This window comes from Sus scrofa, chromosome 10, assembly GCF_000003025.6.
Source record: "Sus scrofa isolate TJ Tabasco breed Duroc chromosome 10, Sscrofa11.1, whole genome shotgun sequence".
Classification (NCBI taxonomy): Eukaryota; Metazoa; Chordata; class Mammalia; order Artiodactyla; family Suidae; genus Sus; species Sus scrofa.
The window spans coordinates 29,565,857-29,588,255 of NC_010452.4; the positions used below are offsets into that span (position 1 = coordinate 29,565,857).

General features: G+C 40.3%; 1 protein-coding gene across 4 annotated transcripts in view; it reads left to right on the forward strand.

Annotated features, from left to right (window-relative positions):
* Nucleotides 1–22,399, forward strand: part of AGTPBP1 (ATP/GTP binding protein 1) — a 150,308-nt gene that overhangs the window by 125,707 nt on the left and 2,202 nt on the right. For 3 of the 4 annotated variants that reach the window (XM_013989714.2, XM_005656805.3, XM_005656806.3), the window contains 2 exons: nucleotides 3,994–4,170; nucleotides 7,217–7,377. In XM_013989714.2, coding sequence (XP_013845168.1) covers nucleotides 3,994–4,170; nucleotides 7,217–7,377 — 338 coding nt within the window. Of the gene's footprint in view, nucleotides 1–3,993; nucleotides 4,171–7,216; nucleotides 7,378–20,775; nucleotides 21,049–22,399 lie in introns of those variants that run through there. The other variant, XM_021064641.1, reaches the window with a different exon arrangement.

Consider the following 22,399-nt stretch of genomic DNA (forward strand, 5'->3'; position numbering starts at 1 on the left):
TGAAGAGACTGTCTTTTTCCTTTTGTATATTTTTACTGCTTTTGTCACAGCCTGTGACTGTAGTTTACCATAGGTATGTAGGTTTATTTCTGGACTCTCTGTTCTGTTCCATTGATCTTTGTGTCTGTTTTTGTGCTGGCACCATACTGTTTTGATTACTATAGCTTTGCAGTATAGTCTGAAGCCAAGAAGTATAATACCTCCAGCTTTGTTGGTTTTTTTCCCCCACTTCTCAAGATTTCTTTGGCAAAATTGGATCTTTTGTGGTCCCACATAATTTGGGGGATTATTTGTTGCATTTCTGTGGAAAATGTTCTGGGTATTTTGATCAGGATTGCATTAAATCAATTGATTGCTTTTGGTAATGTGAATATTTTAACAATATTAATTATTTCAATTCATGAACCAGGGATATCTGTCTGTTTCTTTGTATCATCTTTAGTTTCCTTCATCAGTGTTATGCAGAACTCCTCAATAAAGTATTAGCAAACCAAATCCAATAATATTTGAAAGGGATCATATACCATGATCAAGTGGGATTTATTCTAGGTATGCAAGAATGGTTCAGTACCCACAAATCAATCATTGTAATACATCACATCCACAAAAGGAAGGATATAAATCACATGACTATCTCAGTAGATGCAGAAAAAGCACTTGACAAAATTCAACATCCATTCATGTTAAAAACTCTCATCAAAGTTGGTATAGAGGGAACATATCTCAACATAATAAAGATTGTTTATGACAAACCCACACTTAATGTCATACTTAGTGTGGAAAAGCTGAAAGCTTTTCCTCTAAAAATGCTTTTCAGATTTCAATTTTTAATCTTTTGTTGAGTTGTGGGGTCTAATTTTAGTTTCCCCATGTATAACCAGTTGGCTCAGCACCATTTGTTAAACAGTATCTTCTTCCTCTGCAGATTGTATAAAGCCCTCTGTTACTTACTCTATTTCCACATGTATGGATGTGTTTGAGGTATTCCTGGGACTGAAGTGCAATCTGTTACTTTATATCCTGTGTGTTTTTCATTCTGTCATAGTGTCTCTCCTATACTTACCTCTAATTGAGCACTGCAGGTCATTTTCTTTTTTTAAAAAATAATTTTTATTTTTTGCATTATAGCTGATTTATAGTGTTCTGTCAATTTTCTACTGCACAGCAAGGTGACCCAGTTACACATACATGTATACATTCTGTTTTCTCATATCATGCTCCATTAAAGTGACCAGACATAGTTCCCAGTGCTATACAGCAGGATCCCATTGCTTATCCATTTCCAAAGGCAGTAGTTTGCATCTATTAACCCCAAATTCCCAGCCCCTTCCATTCCCTCCTCCTCCCCCTTGGCAACCACAAGTCTGTTCTCCATGTCCATGATTTTCTTTTCTGTGGAAAGGTTCATTTGTGCCATATATTAGATTCCAGATAAGTTTCAGTAGCATACCACTGCCTTTAGCAGAACTTCAAGGCACATTTTCTTTCTGGTGTCCTCTCTCTTCTTCCCCTTTTCCAAATAAATAAAATGATTAGAGTTACATAAAAAATGGAAGCACTCCAGAAATATAAAATAGTGAGTGAAAGTCATCTCCTCTCAATCATCACCAAAGAATCACTTTCACCATGTGCACTGTGAGACTTGCCTCTAAACACATTCCTTTATAGATGTATATACTCATAGTGCATGAAGTTTTTGTTGTTGTTGCTGTTGTTGTTTTTTCACTTCACAGCAGCTTTTTTTTTCACATCATGTTTGTTGGCCGTCTTTCCAGGTCCTCATATCTGGATCTGCCTCCTTCTTTTTGACAATGACACAAGATTTCCACTGCGTATTTTTGTAATGACTGTACAGTTTTGCCAAAGTTTATTTATTCAGTGTCCCTTGTTGATCATTACTATTTATTGCCAAATTGTCTTTCATAAAGATTGTACAAATCAATACTTGCCAGTGAATGATACTGCTGTTTCTCCACACATCTTACTCTCATCTTTTTTTTTTTTTTTTTTAATTTTATGGATGCACCCACAGAATATGGAAGTTCCTGGGCCAGGGATTGAATCCAGGCTGCCGCTGCAACAATACCCAAGCCTTTAATCCACTGTGTCAGGCTGCGAATCAAACCTGTGCCTCTAAAGCAACCTGAGCCACTGCGGTCAGATTCTTAGCTCTCTGTACCACAGAGGGAACTCCTTATTGTCATCTTTGCCAGGTGAAAAAAAAATCTGATGGTTTTAATTTGTATATCTGTAATTATAAGTATATGAGTTCGAGTATCTTTTCATATGTTTAACCAGTTATCTCTCTTTTAAAAATAACCTTTTTCATATTCCCTGCTTATGTTTGTACAGGTCATCTAATTATAAGAACTCTTGGAGGTCTCTTGTAGCTCATTGGGTTAAGGATCTGGTGTTGTCATTACAGTGGCACAAGTCCAATCCCTGGCCCAGGAACTTCCATATGCTGTGGGCATGGCCAAAAAAATAGAAATATAAGGACTCTTTATGTGTATTATAAATGTATTTAAAATTTTGTTTATGATGAATAATGATCTAAAATTTTTTTCGTATTTGTTGATTTTTTTTAAAAAAAATGGCTTCTGGGTTTTGAGGCTTATAGAAAGGCCTTTCTCCTTCCAACACTTTAAAAGTATAATTCCATGTTTACTGTTTTTAGTTTCATTTAAAACATTTTACTTACTTACTAAATTTATTATTTATTTAGCTTTTAGGGCCATACCTATGGCATATGGAGGTTCCCAGGCTAGGGGTCAAATCAGAGCTAGCCACTGGCCTACCCCACAGCCTCAGCAACGCCAGATCCGAGCAACAAGTGCGACCTACACCACAGCTCCTGGCAACACCGGATCCATAATCCACTGAGTGAGGCCAGGGATCAAACCTGTGTCCTCTTGGATCCTAGTCAGATTCGTTTCCACTGCGCCGCGACGACGGGAACTCCCTTTACTTATTACTTTTAAATTCTCAATCTATTTAGAGTTTAATTTAAGGAAGAGTGACTTCAGCTGATTTTTCTCAGTGGCTGACTGGTGTGTTAGGTTTCATGAATGATCAGTCTTCTTCACTAATAATAATAATACTAACTTTAACAAATACCTTTGATTCTCATTATGAACTCTCTTTCTGAAGATGTATTTATTCCTACATCAGAATCACCATTTAAATTACCTTAGATATTTAATTTATCTGTTGGATTATTTCTCTAGTCAGGCTTCTCTCTGAGAATTCCCCACGTACATTTCTATATTTCATTTTTAAGTGAACTTGAGAATAATTTTCAGTTTTAGAAATGTCGTGGCCATTTATATCATAATTGTTTTACCTTCATTGATTAATTTACAGTGTTAAATCTCTTAGTCAAGCCATCTTTTGTGACTAATATCTTCGTTTTATAAAATATATTTTTCTTCATATGTTATTATTATTTTTTTTGTCTTTTTGTCTTTTTAGGGCCACACCCATGACATATGGAGGTTCCCAGGCTAGGGGTCAAATTGGAGCTATAGCCACCAGCCTACACCATAGCCATAGCAATGTGAGATCTGAGCCATGTCTGCAACCTACACCACAGCTCACAGCAACGCGAGATCCTTAACCCATTGAGCGAGGCCAGGGATCGAACCCACGTCCTCATGGATGCTATTCGGGTTCGTTAACCTCTGAGCCATGACGGGAACTCCTCTTCATATTTTAAGACATGTTTTTCTTACATAGTTTTATCCCCCTTATTGGTTGCTATCATGAATTATCCTTTTATTCTCTGATTACTGTTTGTCTAGGAAAGCAGAAAAGTATGAATTAGTAAGAGGATCATTTTAATGTTTTGAATAGCAAGGGGATGGCAAGAGGATCCACATGACTCTGCTCTAATGACCGTGCTCTCATAACCGTTTTTCAAAATTCAAACAATAAAAAATCTAAATGACAAAAAAACCCTTAAAACATCTTATTTTATCATTCTTATCTTTGCAGACATTGCCTAAGATTCTGAGCCATATTGCCCCAGCATTTTGCATGAGCAGCTGTAGCTTCGTAGTAGAAAAATCTAAAGAATCTACGGCACGTGTTGTCGTTTGGAGAGAGATAGGAGTGCAAAGAAGCTACACCATGGAGAGCACTTTGTGTGGCTGTGATCAGGGAAAATATAAGGTAAAACATCTCAGGACTTTCGTATATATTCTAGTAGTTATCAAATATAAATTAATAAATATAAATTAATAAATATAAATTAATATAATATAAATTAAATGATATGTTTGTTGTACTGAGTTATATGTAATTTGCAATAGTGAAATTGAATCATATGAATTTTTTGTTTTTTTGCTTGTTACGGCCACACCCAAGACGGCAAATGGAAGTTCCCAGGCTAGGGGTCAAATCAGAGCTGCAGCTGCTGGCCTACACCACAGCCACGGCAACATGGGCTCTGCACCACATCTGCAACCTGTACCACAGCTCACGGCAACGCCAGATACTTAACCCACTGAGGGACTGAACCCACGTCCTCATGGATACTAATCAGGTTTGTCACTGCTGAGACACCATGAGAACTCCCTGAATCATATGAAATCTTAAGAACAGTTGTTTTTTTTTTTTTTTTTTTTTTTAGTTTTCTGAACTAAATAGCTTGCTTTGAGTCCTTATGAAATCTTGGTTGAGTCTGTTTACAGTCATAATTTTTAAGAAATTGTACACTTTTAAATAATGATTAGTGATTTATAATGAGCTATGCAAGTAGTAGATTATTAATAAAATGTTCTGTCATCTTAATTTGTTGCGTATAAGTGTATTTGTGTGCATTTAGAAATAAACACGTTACACTTGTTTATAAAGTATTTTTATATTTAGATTTGGTGTGTGTGTGACATATGCATAGCCCTTTGCTAATTTTTTTCTTTCCTAAGACTCCTCTTTGGTGCCATAGGTTTTTATTGGAAACAGTGAGTTCAAACTTTACTTTTGAAATTATAGAGTAATTAAACGTTAGGTGACTTCGAGTTTTCTAATTTTAAAAATTGAGAACTTAATGGGCAATGAACTGGACCTTAGGTAAGCAACTGCAAACCCAATTATTTATTTTTCTTGCCTTGCCACAGAAAGGTTTTCAGGTGTCATGCTAATTATTCCACCCATTCTGCTTTGTTGACATGAAGCAAGAGGAAACTGAATCTCAGTGATTTTCATATCTCACATAAAAATGGTTATAATTTTATGTTTTAAAGAGTTAAAAATCTTCCAATTGGTTAGTATTAAAAATGTAAACATATTATAATTCATGCCCAAATGTTTAAGGGGAGAGCTTAAATAATGGTTTTGCCCGTCTATAACAAAGTGGAAGAAAATCATATAGATTTTCCTATTGACATTCAAACTTTGGGGACCTAGATGGGAGACCTTGATGAAATTCCAGTAGTTTCTGTAGAGTGACTCTGAGTTTCAGGTTAAGCACAGTATACTATTCTTCCAAAATGGACTGTCTTTTGAAATCTCTCCAAATATTGTAAAATAATGACTTCTCTTCTACCAAGGGCATGATCGCGGTGAGCGAGGTGCATGAGCCCTCTGCCCACCAACCCTTTCTCCTCATCCCTGTTTTAGGGAACTGTAAGGGTGTGGGGTGGGAGAAAAGCTAGAGAATCACTTTTGTAAAGGACCATAGGTAGCTTCTAGGAAATAAAAAAAAAAACAAAAAAAAAACCTTGGGCTATGTGATGTAGGGAAACAGATTGTAAGTTATTTTTTCGTAAAGAGTTGCTTTATGCACTGAGGCTGGAGAAGGCAACTTAGAGCATCAGTGTCTGTGACACTAGTCTCAGGGGGTAGGGAGAGAGGTAGTCAGGGAAGCTGTAACCTGCATGTGCGTGGAAATCACCTGTAGTGTAAGGGCAGTATTACTGTATTTGGATTCTCCTGGTAGACTTTCATTGGATTTTTAAAAATTTTTCTGTTTGTGTTTTGATAAATTTATTTGGTCATTGAAAGAAACTACATTAAAAAATAGCTAAAATAGGAGTTCCCATCGTGGCACAGCAGAAGCAAATCTGACTAGTATCCATGAGGATGTGGGTTCGATCCCTGGCCTCACTCAGTGGGTCGGGGATCTGGTGTTGCCGTGAGCTGCGGTGTAGATTGCCGAAGTGGCTCAGATCTCCTGTGGCTGTGGCTGTGGTTGTAGGCCTGCAGCTGTAGCTCCAATATGACCTCTAGCCGGGAAACTTCCATGTACCTCGGGTATGGCCCTAAAAAGGAAAAAAAAAAAGGATCGTGGTAAAATTTTGTTTTTGCTTCAGTAGACAAAATTTGAAACGGGCATTCTTTTGTGTGTGTGTGTGTATGTGTGCGCGTGTGTGTGCTTTTGCCTTTTCTAGTGCTACTCCCATGGCATATGGTGGTTCCCAGGCTAGGGGTCAAATCAGAGCCGTAGCCGCCAGCCTATGCCACAGCCATAGCAATGCCAGATCCGAGCCGACTCTGCAATCTACACCACAGCTCACGGCATTGCCGGATCCTTAACCCACTGAGAAAGGCCAGGGATCAAACCCACAACCTCATGGTTCCTAGTTGGATTTGTTAACCACTGAGCCACCATGGGAACTCTGAAAGGGACATTCTTGAATGACATGGAGCATAAGAACTTATTTTACCTTCTGTCTTACTGGCTTAGATTTTAAAACTTTTTTTTTTTTTTTTTACATAATTACTTTCCTTTTGTTTGTTTTTTACTTACTGATTTCTTTTTATCATACAGGAAAATTATCTATAAAGTAATCTTTGAGTATACGATTTGGATCCTTGATTGTAACACAATAATTTTAACATCAGCATCCAAAGTAGTGGATTACAAGAAGTACTAGCAAGATCTTACAAAAATATAATTTCACACATGAACTCCAAGAATAACTTAACCACAGGATGATTATCTATTTTTTTCCCTCGCCAGCGTGTTGGTGAAAATAGCTTGCGTGCAGTGAATGAGAATAGACGTTTTAGAAATGGTTTTTTAAGGCAGTTTCCTTTGTGACTTAAAATAACCTTATGTTGTTAAGACACTGCTTGTCGAGTCCTAGGTTCGCACAACGTACCAGCCTTTTATTTTATTAATATAGTTATAAATTACTCTTATGTAATTTTAACGAGCTACAGCCAGAGGATAGCCAATGTCCTAGTTACATATATAATATTGCTTTATTTCTAGGGTTTACAAATTGGTACTCGAGAACTGGAAGAGATGGGAGCAAAATTTTGTGTTGGCCTTTTGCGTTTGAAAAGACTGACATCCCCATTGGAGTATAATCTGCCTTCCAGCTTGCTTGACTTTGAAAATGACTTGATCGAATCAAGCTGCAAAGTAACTAGGTAAGACACACACTCCTCTTTGTTATGCAGTAGTATAGCGTTAGACTTGATTAAATTAGGTAAGCAAAGGAAATGCACAGAGATTTTGACAGCCAAGAGCATTTCTAGAATTAAGTTCGCACACGTAATATTTGTTCCAAAATGTAATAATATTGTTGATTCCTTTAACATTGGTATTTAGATGAAATTTTAATGAAACATCCTTATTTTGGAATGCCATTTTATTGGTCTTAATGGTTTCCTTTTAACCCCAAAATAAGCAATGTGGAAAGCAGTTACTTATATCAGATTATATGTACATTAAGAGGGTTTGGGAGTTCCCATCATGACGCAGTGGTTAACAAATCCAAATCTGACTAGGAACCATGAGGTTGCGGGTTCGGTCCCTGCCCTTGCTCAGGGGGTTAAGGATCCAGCGTTGCTGTGAGCTGTGGTGTGGGTCGCAGACGCGGCTCAGATCCTGCGTTGCTGTGGCTCTGGCGTCGGCCGGTGGCTACAGCTCCAATTCGACCCCTAGCCTGGGAACCTCCATATGCCGCGGGAGCAGCTCAAGAAAAGGCAAAAAGACAAAAAAAAAAAAAAAAAAAGAGGGTTTGAAGACAAGATTCACACCTCACGAGAACTTTTATTTTGTTGATAATGTACACACGTCTGATGACTTTCCCATCATAACCTGCTGGTTACATCTCCTAGAGACTTAATGTAGTGTCCCTCTGAAAATCGAACCATGTTTGCCAAATACTTCTCTAAATAGGCAAAATTTTGTTCCCAAAATTCAATGTGTACAGATCTGGTCAGTTATAAGCTCAGAGATAATGTCCGTATCATAATTCTTAATCATAATACCAGAGTCGAGTACTTTAGAGGTTAATTCACATGGGTAAAGAATTGTCCCATTTATAGAACCTTCATGATTTCTGTTGTTAAACAGCGACATAAGATTTGTTAATTTGCCCAGCTCTGGTAGATATCTCACTTGAGCCGTTTTTAAGCATAGTAAAACATTAACTAGAACTCTCTTCTTTATAACACAGTAATTGAGACAGTGACAACTTGAATTCTCTACACTTCAAAACACTTGCTAAACAATAATGAAAATAAATATAAAGATTGTCAGTTGTTCTCATTGATGTTTGGCAGCCTCTATTTAAGTTTTTTCTTGTATTCTTTCCCACCCAACTTTATTGAGGTAAAATTCAAAAATAAAATTGTAAAATACTTAAGGTATACAACAAGTGGAGTTTTATTTTCCAATTTGTTATGGATTGATAATTGAATAAGAATACCATAAGAATGAAGTTCTGTGCAAATGGAAGAGGGCACCCCAAAGTTCAAATATAAGCTCTGATTTTTATTATTCGAGTCACCAGACATACAATTTTATGTCATAAAGGTTTCTGGACACTTCATTCGAGTTCCTGGGCTTCTGTCGCCACAGATCAGAAATAAATAACTTGTGGGCCATGCAAATCTTGTTATCATCCTAGGGTCTTTGCATTTGCTTTTTCCTCTCCCAGAATGTCTGTGCTGCCACTGGTTTAAGGTTTTTGTCCTTATCCTCAGTGCCATTCAGTCTCAGTGCATTGTGTTTAGGAGTGATGTGTTAATAATACATCTTGCGTGACACTTAATATATACTTTTAGTATGAGGATTCTTGTCTTCAACTTTGAAAAGTTCTCAGCCCTTTTTTTTTTTTAAATTGCTTCTTTGTCAATTCCTTTATTCGGTTCTTCCAGAACATTGGAGCTTCTCAGTCTGTTCTCCACACATGTCTCTTAACTATTTTTTCATATTTTTTAAATCTCTGCTTCAGTCAAGGTAAATTCTTCACTTGCATTATATAATTCACTAACTGTCTAGATCTTTCCAGTCTAGAGTTCAATCTAATGGGAGGTTTTTATTTTAAAGACCTTATATTTCATAACTAATTGGTTCTTTTTTGTTTCAGCATGTTTTAATTTCATGATTTCTTATTTATTCTTTTGGCTGCCATTCTTTCCTTCTTTGAAGACCGTAAACACTTTCCAAGTCCTTTATAGATTATGCCATTATTTTTGCGTTGGTAAATTCATACATGGTTTCTCATGAATTTTGTAGTTTGCAAGCTCATTTTGAGTGAGAGTTCCTCACAGCCCTTTCAAGTCTCTCCCCTTACTGCCTTAATGGTTTGTGATGGCTTCTACCTGGCCCCCTCAAGCCTCAAGTCTAAGCTTATATTAGCTTACAAGAGCATTATATTAGACTTATTTTTCCTACTTCTCATCTTCTGTGATACTGGGGATTTTGCTGGACAAGTAACTGCATTCACGAGGGTTTGAGTTTGTTGCTCTTTCTCCTTCTTTCTGACTTAGTAGCTGCAACTTTATAAAATCTTGGCCTTCGGCAGAATCTTGGCCTTATTTTGTCAGTCTTCTTTCTAAAGGGGGAAGCCTCACCCCAGCTGCTCCATTCCCATGAGTTGGGGTTTAATTCCTTGTCTCTAGGACAGTTAAGCCTCCCTGTTACCACTTAAGCTATTGCTGCCTGCTCTTGGACCTGGAATTCAGGACCCACAGCCCATTTTTGTGCTTCTCTTGTTTTTGTGCTCCGTGGAGACGTTTGTCTTGTTTTCTGTGTGCATCTGTGTCTTTTTTGTCTTCCTCTTTTATCTGTTGTTGGCTCTGTGGGTAGAGCAGGGATGACAAGTATCTCAAAGCAGGTACTTTTCTAAACTAACTTCTGAGAGACATCTGTCCCTCACAGCTCCCTACCCAACTCATCATTAACCCCCGGGACCTTATTTGTGCCATGCAACACTGTCTGACGTACCTTGCAGAGTGCCAGTCACCTGTTGAGTTGAGGGGGTGGTAGTTGCTACATAAGATTTTCAAATTCAGTTGGTTTTGATTGCTTGGGGTTTGGGGGGAAAGGCTTACAGTGCCCTAAGTATCTGTGTAAGGATGTTAAGCGTTTGGCAGTTGGGAGTTTTGAAGCCACTGAGTGAGGTATGTGAAGTGGTGGGTTTTTGCCCCAGGGGGAAAAAAGATATGATTGAAGCTGGGAAGCTAGAGGCAAGAAAATCTTTGAGGAAACTACTTGGAATAATTTGTACTTGAGAAGATAAGAGCTCAAATAAGAAGGTAACATGGCAGCGATTGTTTGAGGGGACAGTGTTTGGTGACAATGCAGATGTCTTGACGATTGAGTATAGAATTGGAAATAGGTGAAGCCACATGTCCATATTTGAGTGAAAAGGGCAAATGATAGAATTAGAAATGCAACTAAGAAGCCGCTTACTTTTATTAAGATTACCTCACTGTCCTTTTCTTTACTGTCTGTACTCATCTGGATCCCTTCTTTGCCCGTGGTAATTTTCTGTTTCCTGTTTTTATTATTATTATTATTATAGTGTAGTTGATTTACAAGGTTTCTTCCATTTCTGTTGTAGAGCAAATTGACCCAGTCACACACAGTTCCCTGTGCTGTACAGTAGGACCCCATTGCCCAGGCCATTCCAAATGTGTCGGTTTCCTGGTTTTAATGTGAAACCGAGGTCTTTATTTATTTATTTGCTTTTTAGGACTGCACCTGCAGCAGATGGAAGTCCCCAAGCTAGGAGTCAAATTGGAGCTTCAGCTGCTGGCCTGTGCCACAGCCACAGCAATGCAAGATCTGAACCACATCTGTGACCTACACCAAAGCTCATGGCAATGCCGGATCCTTAACCCACTGAGTGAGGCCAGGGATTGAACCTGCATCCTCATGGATTCTAGCCAGGTTTGTTACTGCTGAGCTACAACAGGAAATCCCTGAGGTATCAGTTGAATAAATAGAAGTTCTCCCAATAAGTGTGTGTGTGTGTGTGTGTGTGTGTGTGTGTATTTTAGTGTGTTGACCCTTAAAAAGTCTTTCAAACCCATCTTCCCCTGTGAAATTTTTGCGTTTGTTTCTGTGTTCATTGTGGATGGTTTTATTCCACACAGCAGCCCCTCAGGCTGCCTTTTTTTTTTGTTTTTTTTTTTTGTTCCTCAGCCTTAACTGTTTCCCAAGGTAGAGTGTCTATTTGTTGTGAACTAATTTTTTCACTTAAGGCAGTTTATGTCAGGTAAGTTGGAATAATTGCAGCAACAAGAATAGTAGATGTTAAATGCCTTTGTCAAGGTAATCAGTGACTCACTTATAGACGTCAAATAGCTAGTTGTTTTCATGACACTATAAACCCAGGGATATTTGGCACGCAGCATTTGAATTTGTTTAAATAAACTAAGAACAAAGTAAGAAGACTTATTCAAAGCGAATCTATGATTATTATGAAAAATAAGTTCCCAGTCATTTATACCATTGCTTTATTTACTGAAAGATAGTTGTATAAATAACCATGGAAATCTAAAAATCTAAATCAATTCGAAGCTTAAAAACTACAGATCTGTAAAATTATTTTACTTGCAACACTTAAAACTTCTGAATGTAAGACTTTATATTAAAAAGCTGGCAAGATACTTTAACTGTGTTACATGTATAGAAGCTAAAACTAACTTTCCCTTTATTTAGTGGGTTTCTTTTTTTTTTCTTTTTTCTTTTTTTGTCTTTTTGCCTTTTCTAGGGCTGTTCCCATGGCATATGGAGGTTCCCAGGCTAGGGGTCTAATCGGAGCTGTAGCCGCCGGCCGCAGCAACATGGGCTCCGAGCCAGCCACGTCTGCGACCTACACCACAGCTCACGGCCATGCCGGATCCTTAACCCACTGAGCAAGGCCAGGGATAGAACCCACAACCTCATGGTTCCTAGTCAGTTTCGTTAACCACCACGCCACTACGGGAACTCCTAGTGTTTGTTTTTAAACTTTCTGTCACTTTATATATGAATATCTAATAAGCAGAATATAGTTGTTTTTATAAAAATTCAGTCTGACAGTTATCTTTTAATTGGAAACTTCATTCATTTACATTTATTGAAATTATTGACATATTTACATTTAAATCTACCAGTCTATTATTTGCTATTTGTACCACTTGCTTTATTTTTTTAAAGGTTTTTATTTGATTTATTTAAGCTAAATTTTTTTTACATTTATGTTAATAAAATGTAATCAATTTTTTTGCATTTCTGTCACATTTTCTGATAAAAGCTAAGCAAGGGGATCTAGTGGTCTGATTGCTCTTTATAAAAGCTTTCAACCAATTCTGTTTTCAGTTCCCCCTGATAGCCATTATCTTCAATATAAATATATTTATAGTCAAACTCAATATAAATTTGTACTTTTGTGTCTTTGGGGACAATATGGAATCCTTATTATGTCAGCTCCATTTAAACCCCTCTTACTATATGTACTGCTGCTGTCAAATACAATATATTTCAAGTATTCTACATTTTGCAGATGCCATTACTGCTTTATGCAGTCAGTGGATTTCACCACACGTTTTCTGACCAACCCCCCCCCCCGCCCCTTTTCTCATTCCTTTCTGCATTTCAGGTTTTGTTTGTTTGTTTTTTGCTTTTTATGGCTGCACTCGAGGCATACGGAGGTTCCCAGGCTAGGGGTCGAATCGGAGCTGCAGCCGCTGGCCTACACCACAGCCACAGCAACTCGGGATCCAAACCCCATCTGCGACCTACACCACAGCTCATGGCATCACCGGATCTTTAACCCACTGAGTGAGGCCAGGGATCAAATCTGCGTTGTCATGGATGCTAGTCAGATTTGTTTCTGCTGTGCCACAACGGGAACGCCCTACATTTCAGTTTTTATCCAAGGTCATTTTTCTTCTCAAAGAGTGTTAAGTCATCACCTTCATTTTTGAGGGGTATCTTTGCTGGATAGAGAATGTTTTTTTTTCAGCGTGTTGTTGTCTTCAATCTTCAACCGCTGAGTCATGTCAGCTGGTTGTCTTATTGTTGCCACTTTGAAAGTGATCTGTCTTTTAAGGTGAAGTTGCTTTTATGAATTTCCCTTATTCTTTAGCATTGAGGGGTTTAACCTAGGTGTGATTTTACTTATTTTGCATAGAATTCACCAGGTTTCTTAGGTTTGCGATTTGACGTCTTCTCAGTTTGGGGAAATTCTTTGCCATTTTTCTCTTCGAACATCGATTCTGCTTCATTTTTATCTCCTTCTTTCTGGGACTCCATTTACTTTTAAGTTTGACCTTTTAACTATCTCCTCTGTGCCTTTTACTCTCATGAATAAGTTTCCATTCTTTTGTCTCTCTGTGCTTTTTTCTGCATGTTTTTTCTAACCAGCTGTTCACTCCCGCTCTCTTTGGCTGGGTCTAATCTGATGTGAAATTTACATTTATAGTTTAAATTCTCAATTGTAATTCATTAATAGGGCATGGGGGTGGGGGAACTCTTTAAAAAACTCTTAGAGGATGACTTAAAAATTGAGAGACATTGTGCAGAAGCATAAGGCCAGTAGCCAGCACTCAGGGATCCCTGTGGGAGTTATTTTGAACAGACTTTCACTTACTCTCCTCACTTCACCCCATTTCTGCCTTTTGGCCCTGAGTGAATAGCCTCTCTGATAAAAGCCAAGCAAGGGGCTCTAGAGGTCTGATTGCTCTTTATAAAACCTTTCAACCAGTTCTGTTTTCAGTTCCCCATGATAGCCATTATCTTCAATTCCTGAACTTTTCTAGGGCTTTATAATACAAATCAGCATTTTTTTTTTTCTTGTCTCACCCTGCTTGTAGATGCTTAGCAAAGTGGAGGAAATTGGAACTCAAGCCCATTAATTTCATGCATCTTCTGACATTTTGTTGATATTTCTTCTTTGCTATTATTATCTCCTCTCCAGTTTTCTTTTTAATGGCTTCATCCATCTTTTAAAAAAATTATTTTTTTCCTGTCATCTTAGTGACTTTTGAGATCCACTGTGTTTACCATAAATTAGAGAAGCCTGTGGTTGAAAATTAATTATTTTGTATATTCTTAGGGCATTTGTTGGCAATTATCACAGGTAAATCATTATAATTTTACCCAATTGTATTTGTTGTATAATAAAATTTCCATTTCACATAACACTAAGTCTGCCTTATGTCTTTCCTAGGGGTGCATGTTTCTTTTAGGTCAAAGCTGCAAAAGTAGGTAGAACTCATTTAAAAACTTTTAGCTTGTTGGACTGCAGTCCTGCCAGCCTGCAAGCCTTGTCACTGCCCAGTCTCAGGACCAAAAAGAGCCCAGGTTTATTGGGTAGCGAATTGCACGCGTCCGATACAAGGTCTGGGAGAGCAGACAGCAGGCAGGACATGGCGGCAGTCTTCACAATGGAATAGGGAGAGGTGTCGCTGGTTATACAGGGAATTGGCATCAGATTGGCTCATCAGTTGCCAGGGACACCGGCACAGGGGCAGGTCCCTCATAGCCCCTTTGATAAACTAAGCAGGTGGAGCCATTCTGATCTAAAGAGTAGAAGAACAGTCACTAGCTGGGGGCAGGCTTGGGGGGCAAGGAACTGATGAGGCACTGTGATTAAGAGGGAAAGACAGTCTTTGTGAGTAAGGTGTTTTTTTTTTGACGTTTTATTGGATTCTAGTTGATTTACAATGTTGTGATCATTTCTGCTGTACAACAGAGTGACTCCGTTATACACATACATGTATCCATTTTTTTTAAATTCTTTTCCCATATAGGTTATCAAAGAACATGGGGCAGAGTCCCTCGTGCTATAGAGCAGGTCCCTGTTGACCATCCATTCCGTATACAACAATGTGCATACGAGGCAGGGACTCCTTGGGTGGGGGATGTACAGAGAGCAAGAGAGCAGCTCTCTAGAGCGGCCTGACCACACACAGCTCTACGGTGCTTTTGAACTTAGCAAAGGTGCTTTATTTTTACTTATTTATTTAGTCTTTCTAGGGTGACACACACAGCATATGGAAATTCCCAGGCTAGGGGTGGAATCAGAGCTGGAAACTGCTAGCCTACACCACAGCCGCAGCCACGCCAGATCTGCACTGTGTCTGTGACCTGCACCACAGCCCACGGCAACACCGGATCCTTAACCCACTGAGCAAGACCAGGGATGGAGCCTGCCTCCTCATGGATATTAGCTGGGTTCTTTACCACTGAGCCTTGACGGGAACCCCCTCATTTATTTATTTACTTTTTTACTATTTATTTATTTAAGTTGTGTTGAAGGAGAGTTGTATGTCCATTTTTTTCTCAGGTTCTTTTCCCATATAGATCATCAAAGAATATTGGGTAGAGTTCCCTGTGCTGTACAGCAAAAAGTGTTTTTATTTTACACATTACCTGGACTATTAAACAGTCTTCTCAGTGATCCTCATTTAGAGGATCTGAGAACCGATGAAACATTTAAGAATAGGCTTCTCATTAGGATATTGTGTTGGTGACTAAATTTCAGAATATTAAGCATGTGGTTTTAAGTTTGTATGTTTATACTGTGGGGAAGCAAAGTTGAAAATTACCAAACATGGAGTTCCCGTCATGGCTCAGTGGTTAACGAATCTGACTAGGAACCATGAGGTTGCGGGTTCAATCCCTGCCCTTGCTCAGTGGGTTAAGGATCCGGCGTTGCCATGAGCTGTGGTGTAGGTTGCAGACGCAGCTCGGATATGGAATTTCTGTGGCTGTGGTGTAGGCCGGCGGCTACAGCTCCGATTAGACCCCTAGGCTGGGAACCTCCATATGCCACGGGAGCGGCCCTAGAAAAGGCAAAAAGACAAAAAAAAAAAAAAAAAAAAAAAAGGAAAGAAAGAAAGAAAATTACCAAACTCTATACAATGTTTTATTATAATAAATATACTCCTGTGTTTAAATGGAGTGTACTTACTGTCTTATAATCAAACAGTATTTGGACCTTTGTTTTTAATTGAAAAGAAATTCACACAACATAAAATTAACTAATTTACCTTTTTTTTTTTTAGGGCCACACCCACAGCATAAGGAAGTTCCTAGGCTAGGGGTCCCATGGGTATTCTAGCTGGCAGCCTACATCCCAGCCACAGTTATGCCAGATCCAAGGCGTGTCTTTGACCTACACCACCGCTCAAGGCACCGCCAGATCCTTTAACCCACTTAGCAAGCCCAGGGATCCAACCTGCATGCTCATGGATACTAGTTGGGTTCATTCCTGCTGAACAACCATGGGAACTCCTATTCATAACTTTCTTTATGTGAAGCTGGTGTTTGTTTATAAATATGTAAGAACTTTTTCTTCCAAGAAAATTCAATTAATGATGTTTAAGGAAAAATTATTCATGACCCTTGTTAAAGAACAGTAAGGCAGCCTTGATTCAGGAGGACGGCTGGAGCAGGTTTTTGCAATAGGGCAGAGGAGAGCTCCAGTCTGGATATAATAAGGAAAAGGGGTGATTTATAGCCGAGGAGTAGAGTTGGGGGGTTGGTGGATGGAAAATTGCTAAGAGGAAACATCAGGGGTAAGAGAGACTCTAGCTAAACCGACCTGACGGAATTTTTGCTGAAAGCAGGCTGGGGCCATCAGATCCTGAGAGTGGGAGTTAACTGACCTAGCAGGAGTCTTGCTTACCCTGGAGTAAGCAGACAGAGACCTGGGTTAGGGCCTCTCTATCAGGAGAATTTAGAGGACCCTGACCCAGTTTGGGTCAACGAGAGAGTCCCTGTTGATATAGATCATTTGTGGCCAGCAATATCTCATCCCTAGCCGTGTAGTAAAGCTTGCTGGTATTAAAGTGCTTTATTTTTATTTTTTTGTTTGCTTTTTAGGGCCACACCCATGGTATATGGAAGTTCCCGGGCTAGGGGTCTAATCGGAGCTGTAGCCGCCGGCCTATTCCAGAGCCACAGCAACACGAGATCCGAGCCACATCTGTGACCTACACCACAGCTCATGGCAATGCCAAATCCTTAACCCACTGAGCAAGGCCAGGGATCAAACCCGCAACCTCATGGTTCCTAGTTGGATTTATTAACCACTGAGCCATGATGGGAACTCCACGTGCTTCATTTTTAATGTACAATTTACGATTTAACCAAACTAATCTTAAAAAAGCTCTTCCTTTTTTAATGGCTGCAACGCATCTAGTGGAGCCTGGTTTGCATTTCCCAGAGTCCTTCATTACTACCCCGTAGAAAATTCTTATAGCTCTGGTTGCTGTTGAAATGTTTTCTGGGCATATCAGTTATGTCATGGGATTGACGATAATAGCACAACTTGTAGTCCACTGGAAATCATAGTTGTCTATAACTAAAAGTGAACCCTGGGTGTGTTTGTACTAAGTCAGTGAAATGCTGACTTACACATACTGAGGAGATTGAAATCATCTAGAAAAGTGACGTTTGGGAGTTAGGTGAGCACCTTCGGACCCCAGACCAGATCTGATTGTAATGAAAGCTTCGAGGCTTGTCCTGAGAGAAGGAAGTGATCCTCATCCTTGAGATGCAGGTAGGTGTCCAGCCAGGAATGGTTAGTCTCTGAGACGTAGCTGCACAAGACTTACGAACAAGTATGTATAATGTTTGTGTGTTAAACTCATGGTGGCCTCCTGGAAGAATTAAGTTATTCTTCCCACATTAGGTGTCTTTTGAGTCTTCCGAATAAGCATATAACATATCAGGAAGTTCCCGTTGTGGCTCACTGGTAACAAACCTGGCCAGTATTCATAAGGACTCTGGTTTAACCCCTGGCCTCGATCAGACTCAAGACGACTTGAATTTTTTTATGAATAGTTTTGTTTACTTTGTGACTTATAGAAGATGCTCTGTATCTCCTCTAAGATAGGAATCAAGTTGTATACATATAATCTTCCCCAATATTTGTGCAAACAGAGACTTTCTTTCACTTTAGACCTAACGTTTTGGCGCAAGAGAGACCCAGTCAGCAAATCTCAAATTTCTGATGATGTGGGCAGTGGAGTATTTTTCTGTGTGTGCAGTAGGTTTCAGAGATTCTCCCCCAGGGTGTCTTTATTGTGCGGCTTTAAAACTGGGAGCTTGGTCTCAGAACTGCAGAGGATTGCAGGGGTAGGAGGGTTCTGAATCACAAAGGTAAGGCAGTGTTTTTCGTCCCCTTAGCTTGGGGCAGCCCACCGTCAGGACTCTGTAGGGATTGAGAAAGACCAATTGACTTTTTCTTTAACAAGGCAGGTTTTATTACCATGGCAATAACATTTCCTATGGGTACTGCTTAAGTGGTTAAAATGCTTTCACATCTCCTGTCTAATTTGAGCCAGATAACTTTGTGAGGTCAGGCGGCTGCTTTATTTACACTTGAGAAAAACAGGTGCTGGGAGAGAGTCAGTGACTTGCTCAAGGTCATACGGCTTGTTGGTAGAAGAATAGAGGCTCAAACCCAGACTTTCTGACTCCAGGCACAGGGTTTCATTTCCTCTGAGCTGGGAGAGATCTCTCCATCCTGGTGTCTCAGATGTCAGAATAGCTCACATTGCAGTTGATGGGTGTGCCATTTAAAGGAGAGGGGTCAATGTTTCAGGTGTAATTTTGTGCAGTGCTTAATAGGTTAGCATCAAGATAGCCCGAAAACCTTCTGAATTTGAATAAAGCAGAATTATAAGGAGTTCCCGTCGTGGCGCAGTGGTTAACGAATCTGACTGGGAACCATGGGATTTCGGGTTTGATCCCTGGCCTTGCTCAGTGGGTTGGGGATCCGGCGTTGCCATGGGCTGTGGTGTGGGTTGCAGATGTGGCTTGGATCCCACGTTGCTGTGGCTGTGGTGTAGGCCGGCGGCTACGGCTCCGATTGGACCCCTAGCCTGGGAACCTCCATATGCCACAGGAGTGGCTCTAGAAAAGGCAAAAAGACCAAAAAAAAAAAAAAAAAAAAAGGCAGAATTATAAGCCTTTCCTGCATCATGACGATTCCAAACAACAGAGAATTTCAGTGATTTGTCCTGTGAGAGCATGCATTGGGTGAACAGGTTTTGATATTTTTCTTGAAGGAGCATGAGAAGGATTTGTTTTTAAACTAAAATGCTCTTCTTGTGTAGAATGAAATCTTTCTTGTTGAATTGTTTTTAGCTTAGTTACCTTAATCCTTAGAAGTTAAATCTAGGACTGGAAGATATTAAGGCAGGTGTATATGGAATAACTATTAGAATGAAACAAAGACAGAGTAAAAAGAGTGAACATGTGTGAGGAAAATGAGGGGAAGAAAGAAGTAGTGGTGAGAAAACAAAGTAATATGATGGGAAATAATTAAATATTGACCATACCTTCTTTTTTATGATTGAAATATTTGAATTCCTATCTGCTGATGAAAAGGGATTATATTACAACCCTCGGGCAAATTACCTTCAACTCTTTCTCTCGAGTGAAGGTCGTTGTCAGATAATGTGTGTGAAGGCACTTCCTAAATTGTAAAGTGTTCAAACCATATGTTGGAATTATTGATAAAAGGAAAGCTGAATTGTTATGATTGGTCTTGTGCCTGAAGTTTCTTCACTAAAGTAAAATCAGTGGGATTGGATAATGTAAAAATCGATGATCTTGTCAACCTCGTGGCTACTCATAAAGGCTTCAGCAAACATTTGCTTAGGGCTGCAGTGTATCAGACAAATCTGGGAGCTGACAGAAGGCTCTAAGGTGGGCAAGTCTCAGTTCCTGACTTAAGGTGCTTATGATTTAGTACTAGAAAAACCAGCCCATAAATAGAAGGTTTCAGCTGCATATGAGAAGCAATCAGGAGTTCCCATCGTGGCACAGTGGTTAACGGATCCAACTAGGAACCATGAGGTTGCGGGTTCTATCCCTGGCCTTGCTCAGTGGGTTAAGGATCCAGCGTTGCCATGATCTGTGGTGTAGGTTGCAGACGCAGCTCCGATCCTGCATTGCTGTGGCTCTGGCGTAGGCCGGTGGCTGCAGCTCCGATTGGACCCCTAGCCTGGGAACTTCCATGTGTCCTGGGAGCGGCCCTAGAAAAGGCAAAAAGATGAAAAAAAAGAAAAAAGAAAAAAAAAAGAAGCGATCAGATAGGAGGTCCCATTGTGGCTCAGGGAGCTATGAACCCGACTAGTATCCATGAGGACGCAGGTTCCATCCCTGGCCTTGCTCACTGGGTTAAGGATCCGGCATTGCTGTGAGCTGTGGTGTAGGTCACAGATGTAGCTCAGATTCTGAATTGCTGTGGTTGTGGCGTAGGCCAGCAGCTGCAGCTCCAATTGGACCCCAAGCCTGGGAACCTCCATATGCCACAAGAGAGGCCCTAATAAGCAAAAAAGAAGAGGAAGCAAGCAGATGGAATGTGCAGAGCACAGATGGCATTTAGAGAAAGGGCACTTCCCCCAAGATGGGCTTTAATAAAGGAAGATCATCTGAAGAACCAGTGGGAAGGCTGCTTCCAGTGGAGTGCTGGCAGTTGTAATCTTCCTTCTCTCTCCCTATCTCAGTCTTCTCCTGGCTCCTGAAACTGAAATCTACTGATTTCTCCTCTCCTCCCTGCCCTGCTCCCCACCCTCTATTAGGACTGTCGGCCTGTTACCATTGCGGGAAGATACTGGACTATTTCAGCTACAGTGCAGGCCTTGAGGAAGCTGGGCAAAGAACATGATTTTCTTAGGATCTGCAGACACAGTGGTCAAGTATGAGGACCCGTATGGGTTGTAGGCATGAAATGAGACTATGAAACCAGATGGGTGATGCCAGAACGTGAATGGAATTCATATCAAAGTTTGCATCTGAAGGAGCCAAGGCCAGGAACGGACAGTATCAAATACCTCCTGTGTCCAGAGCCCTGCGCATTCTTTTTTTTTTTTTTTTTTTGTCTTTTTGCCATTTCTTGGGCCACTCCCGCAGCATATGGAGGTTCCCAGGCTAGGAGTTGAATTGGAGCTGTAGCTGCCGGCCTACACCAGAGCCATAGCAACACGGGATCCGAACCACGTCTTTGACCTACACCACAGCTCACGGCAACGCCAGATCCTTAACCCACTGAGCAAGGCCAGGGATCGAACCTGCAACCTCATGGTTCCTAGTCGGATTCATTAACCACTGAGCCACAACGGGAACTCCGTGTGCATTCTTTCTTATGAAATTTCTTCTAAAGTTCCAGGAGCTTACTTTCCAGGTGGTGCTCCTCTGTCTTGAAAGCGCTTACCAGCATCTGATACCAGCTCTACTCCGAGTTGCTGCTGTCTGGGAGCTTTTATGCCTGATCTTGTGCATATTTGTTGCCTCTAAATCAACTTCTCTTCTGCAGTTTCCTTATTGACTTACAGCTTCTAAGATTAGGCTTTTTTTTTTTTTTTTAAACTCTTGCCCTGACTTCAAAGTGATTAATTTTTTAGTATTCATCGTCCCATGTAGAACTGGGTCTTTGTGCTGCCCCCAGTGAGTATGGCTGAGCTTCCCAAAACCAGTTCATTTTGTGCCAGTCTGTTCTCCTGGTGGTTGTGGTGATAGGGTGGAGTTGGAATTGTGCTGTCTGTAGCTCTCCTGAATCATACTTGCTTCCCCACTAACCCACCGCATGGGAATTTTGTGCTCTTCCTGCCTATTAGGAGACTCCATGATGCTGCTGGGTATTTGCACTGCAGTGGCCCCTGTGCCTCATCACTGAGGAGCCAGCCTCTGTAGTTCTGGTTGGTTTCTCTAGCCCCTGGGGTCGTACATGGGTACCTGGCCCTGGAGCAGAGGTATCTCATCTTTGCATTTCCATGATCATTTCTTTTTTTTTTTTTTTTTGTCTTTTGATTTTTTTAGGGCTGCACCTGTGGCATATGGAGGTTCCTAGGCTAGGGGTCTAATCGGAGCTATAGCTGTCAGCCTACGCCAGAGCCACAGCAACCCCAGATCCGAGCCGAGTCTGCCACCTACACCACAGCTCACGGCAACACTGGATCCTTAACCCACTGAGCGAGGCCAGGGATCAAACCCGCAACCTCATGGTTCCTAGTTGGATTCGTTTCTACTGCGCCACGACGGGAACTCCCGATAATTACTTCTTGTGATAGTCTCCAGGAACAAAATAAGCAAACTTGGCAAGAGATTTTTCTTGCCTTCTCTCTTTACTGTTCCTCCCCGCCTTTGCTTCAGCTAGCCTTCCATCTCCTCTAAGAATCAGCTGCGCTACCCTGAGAATTAGAAACA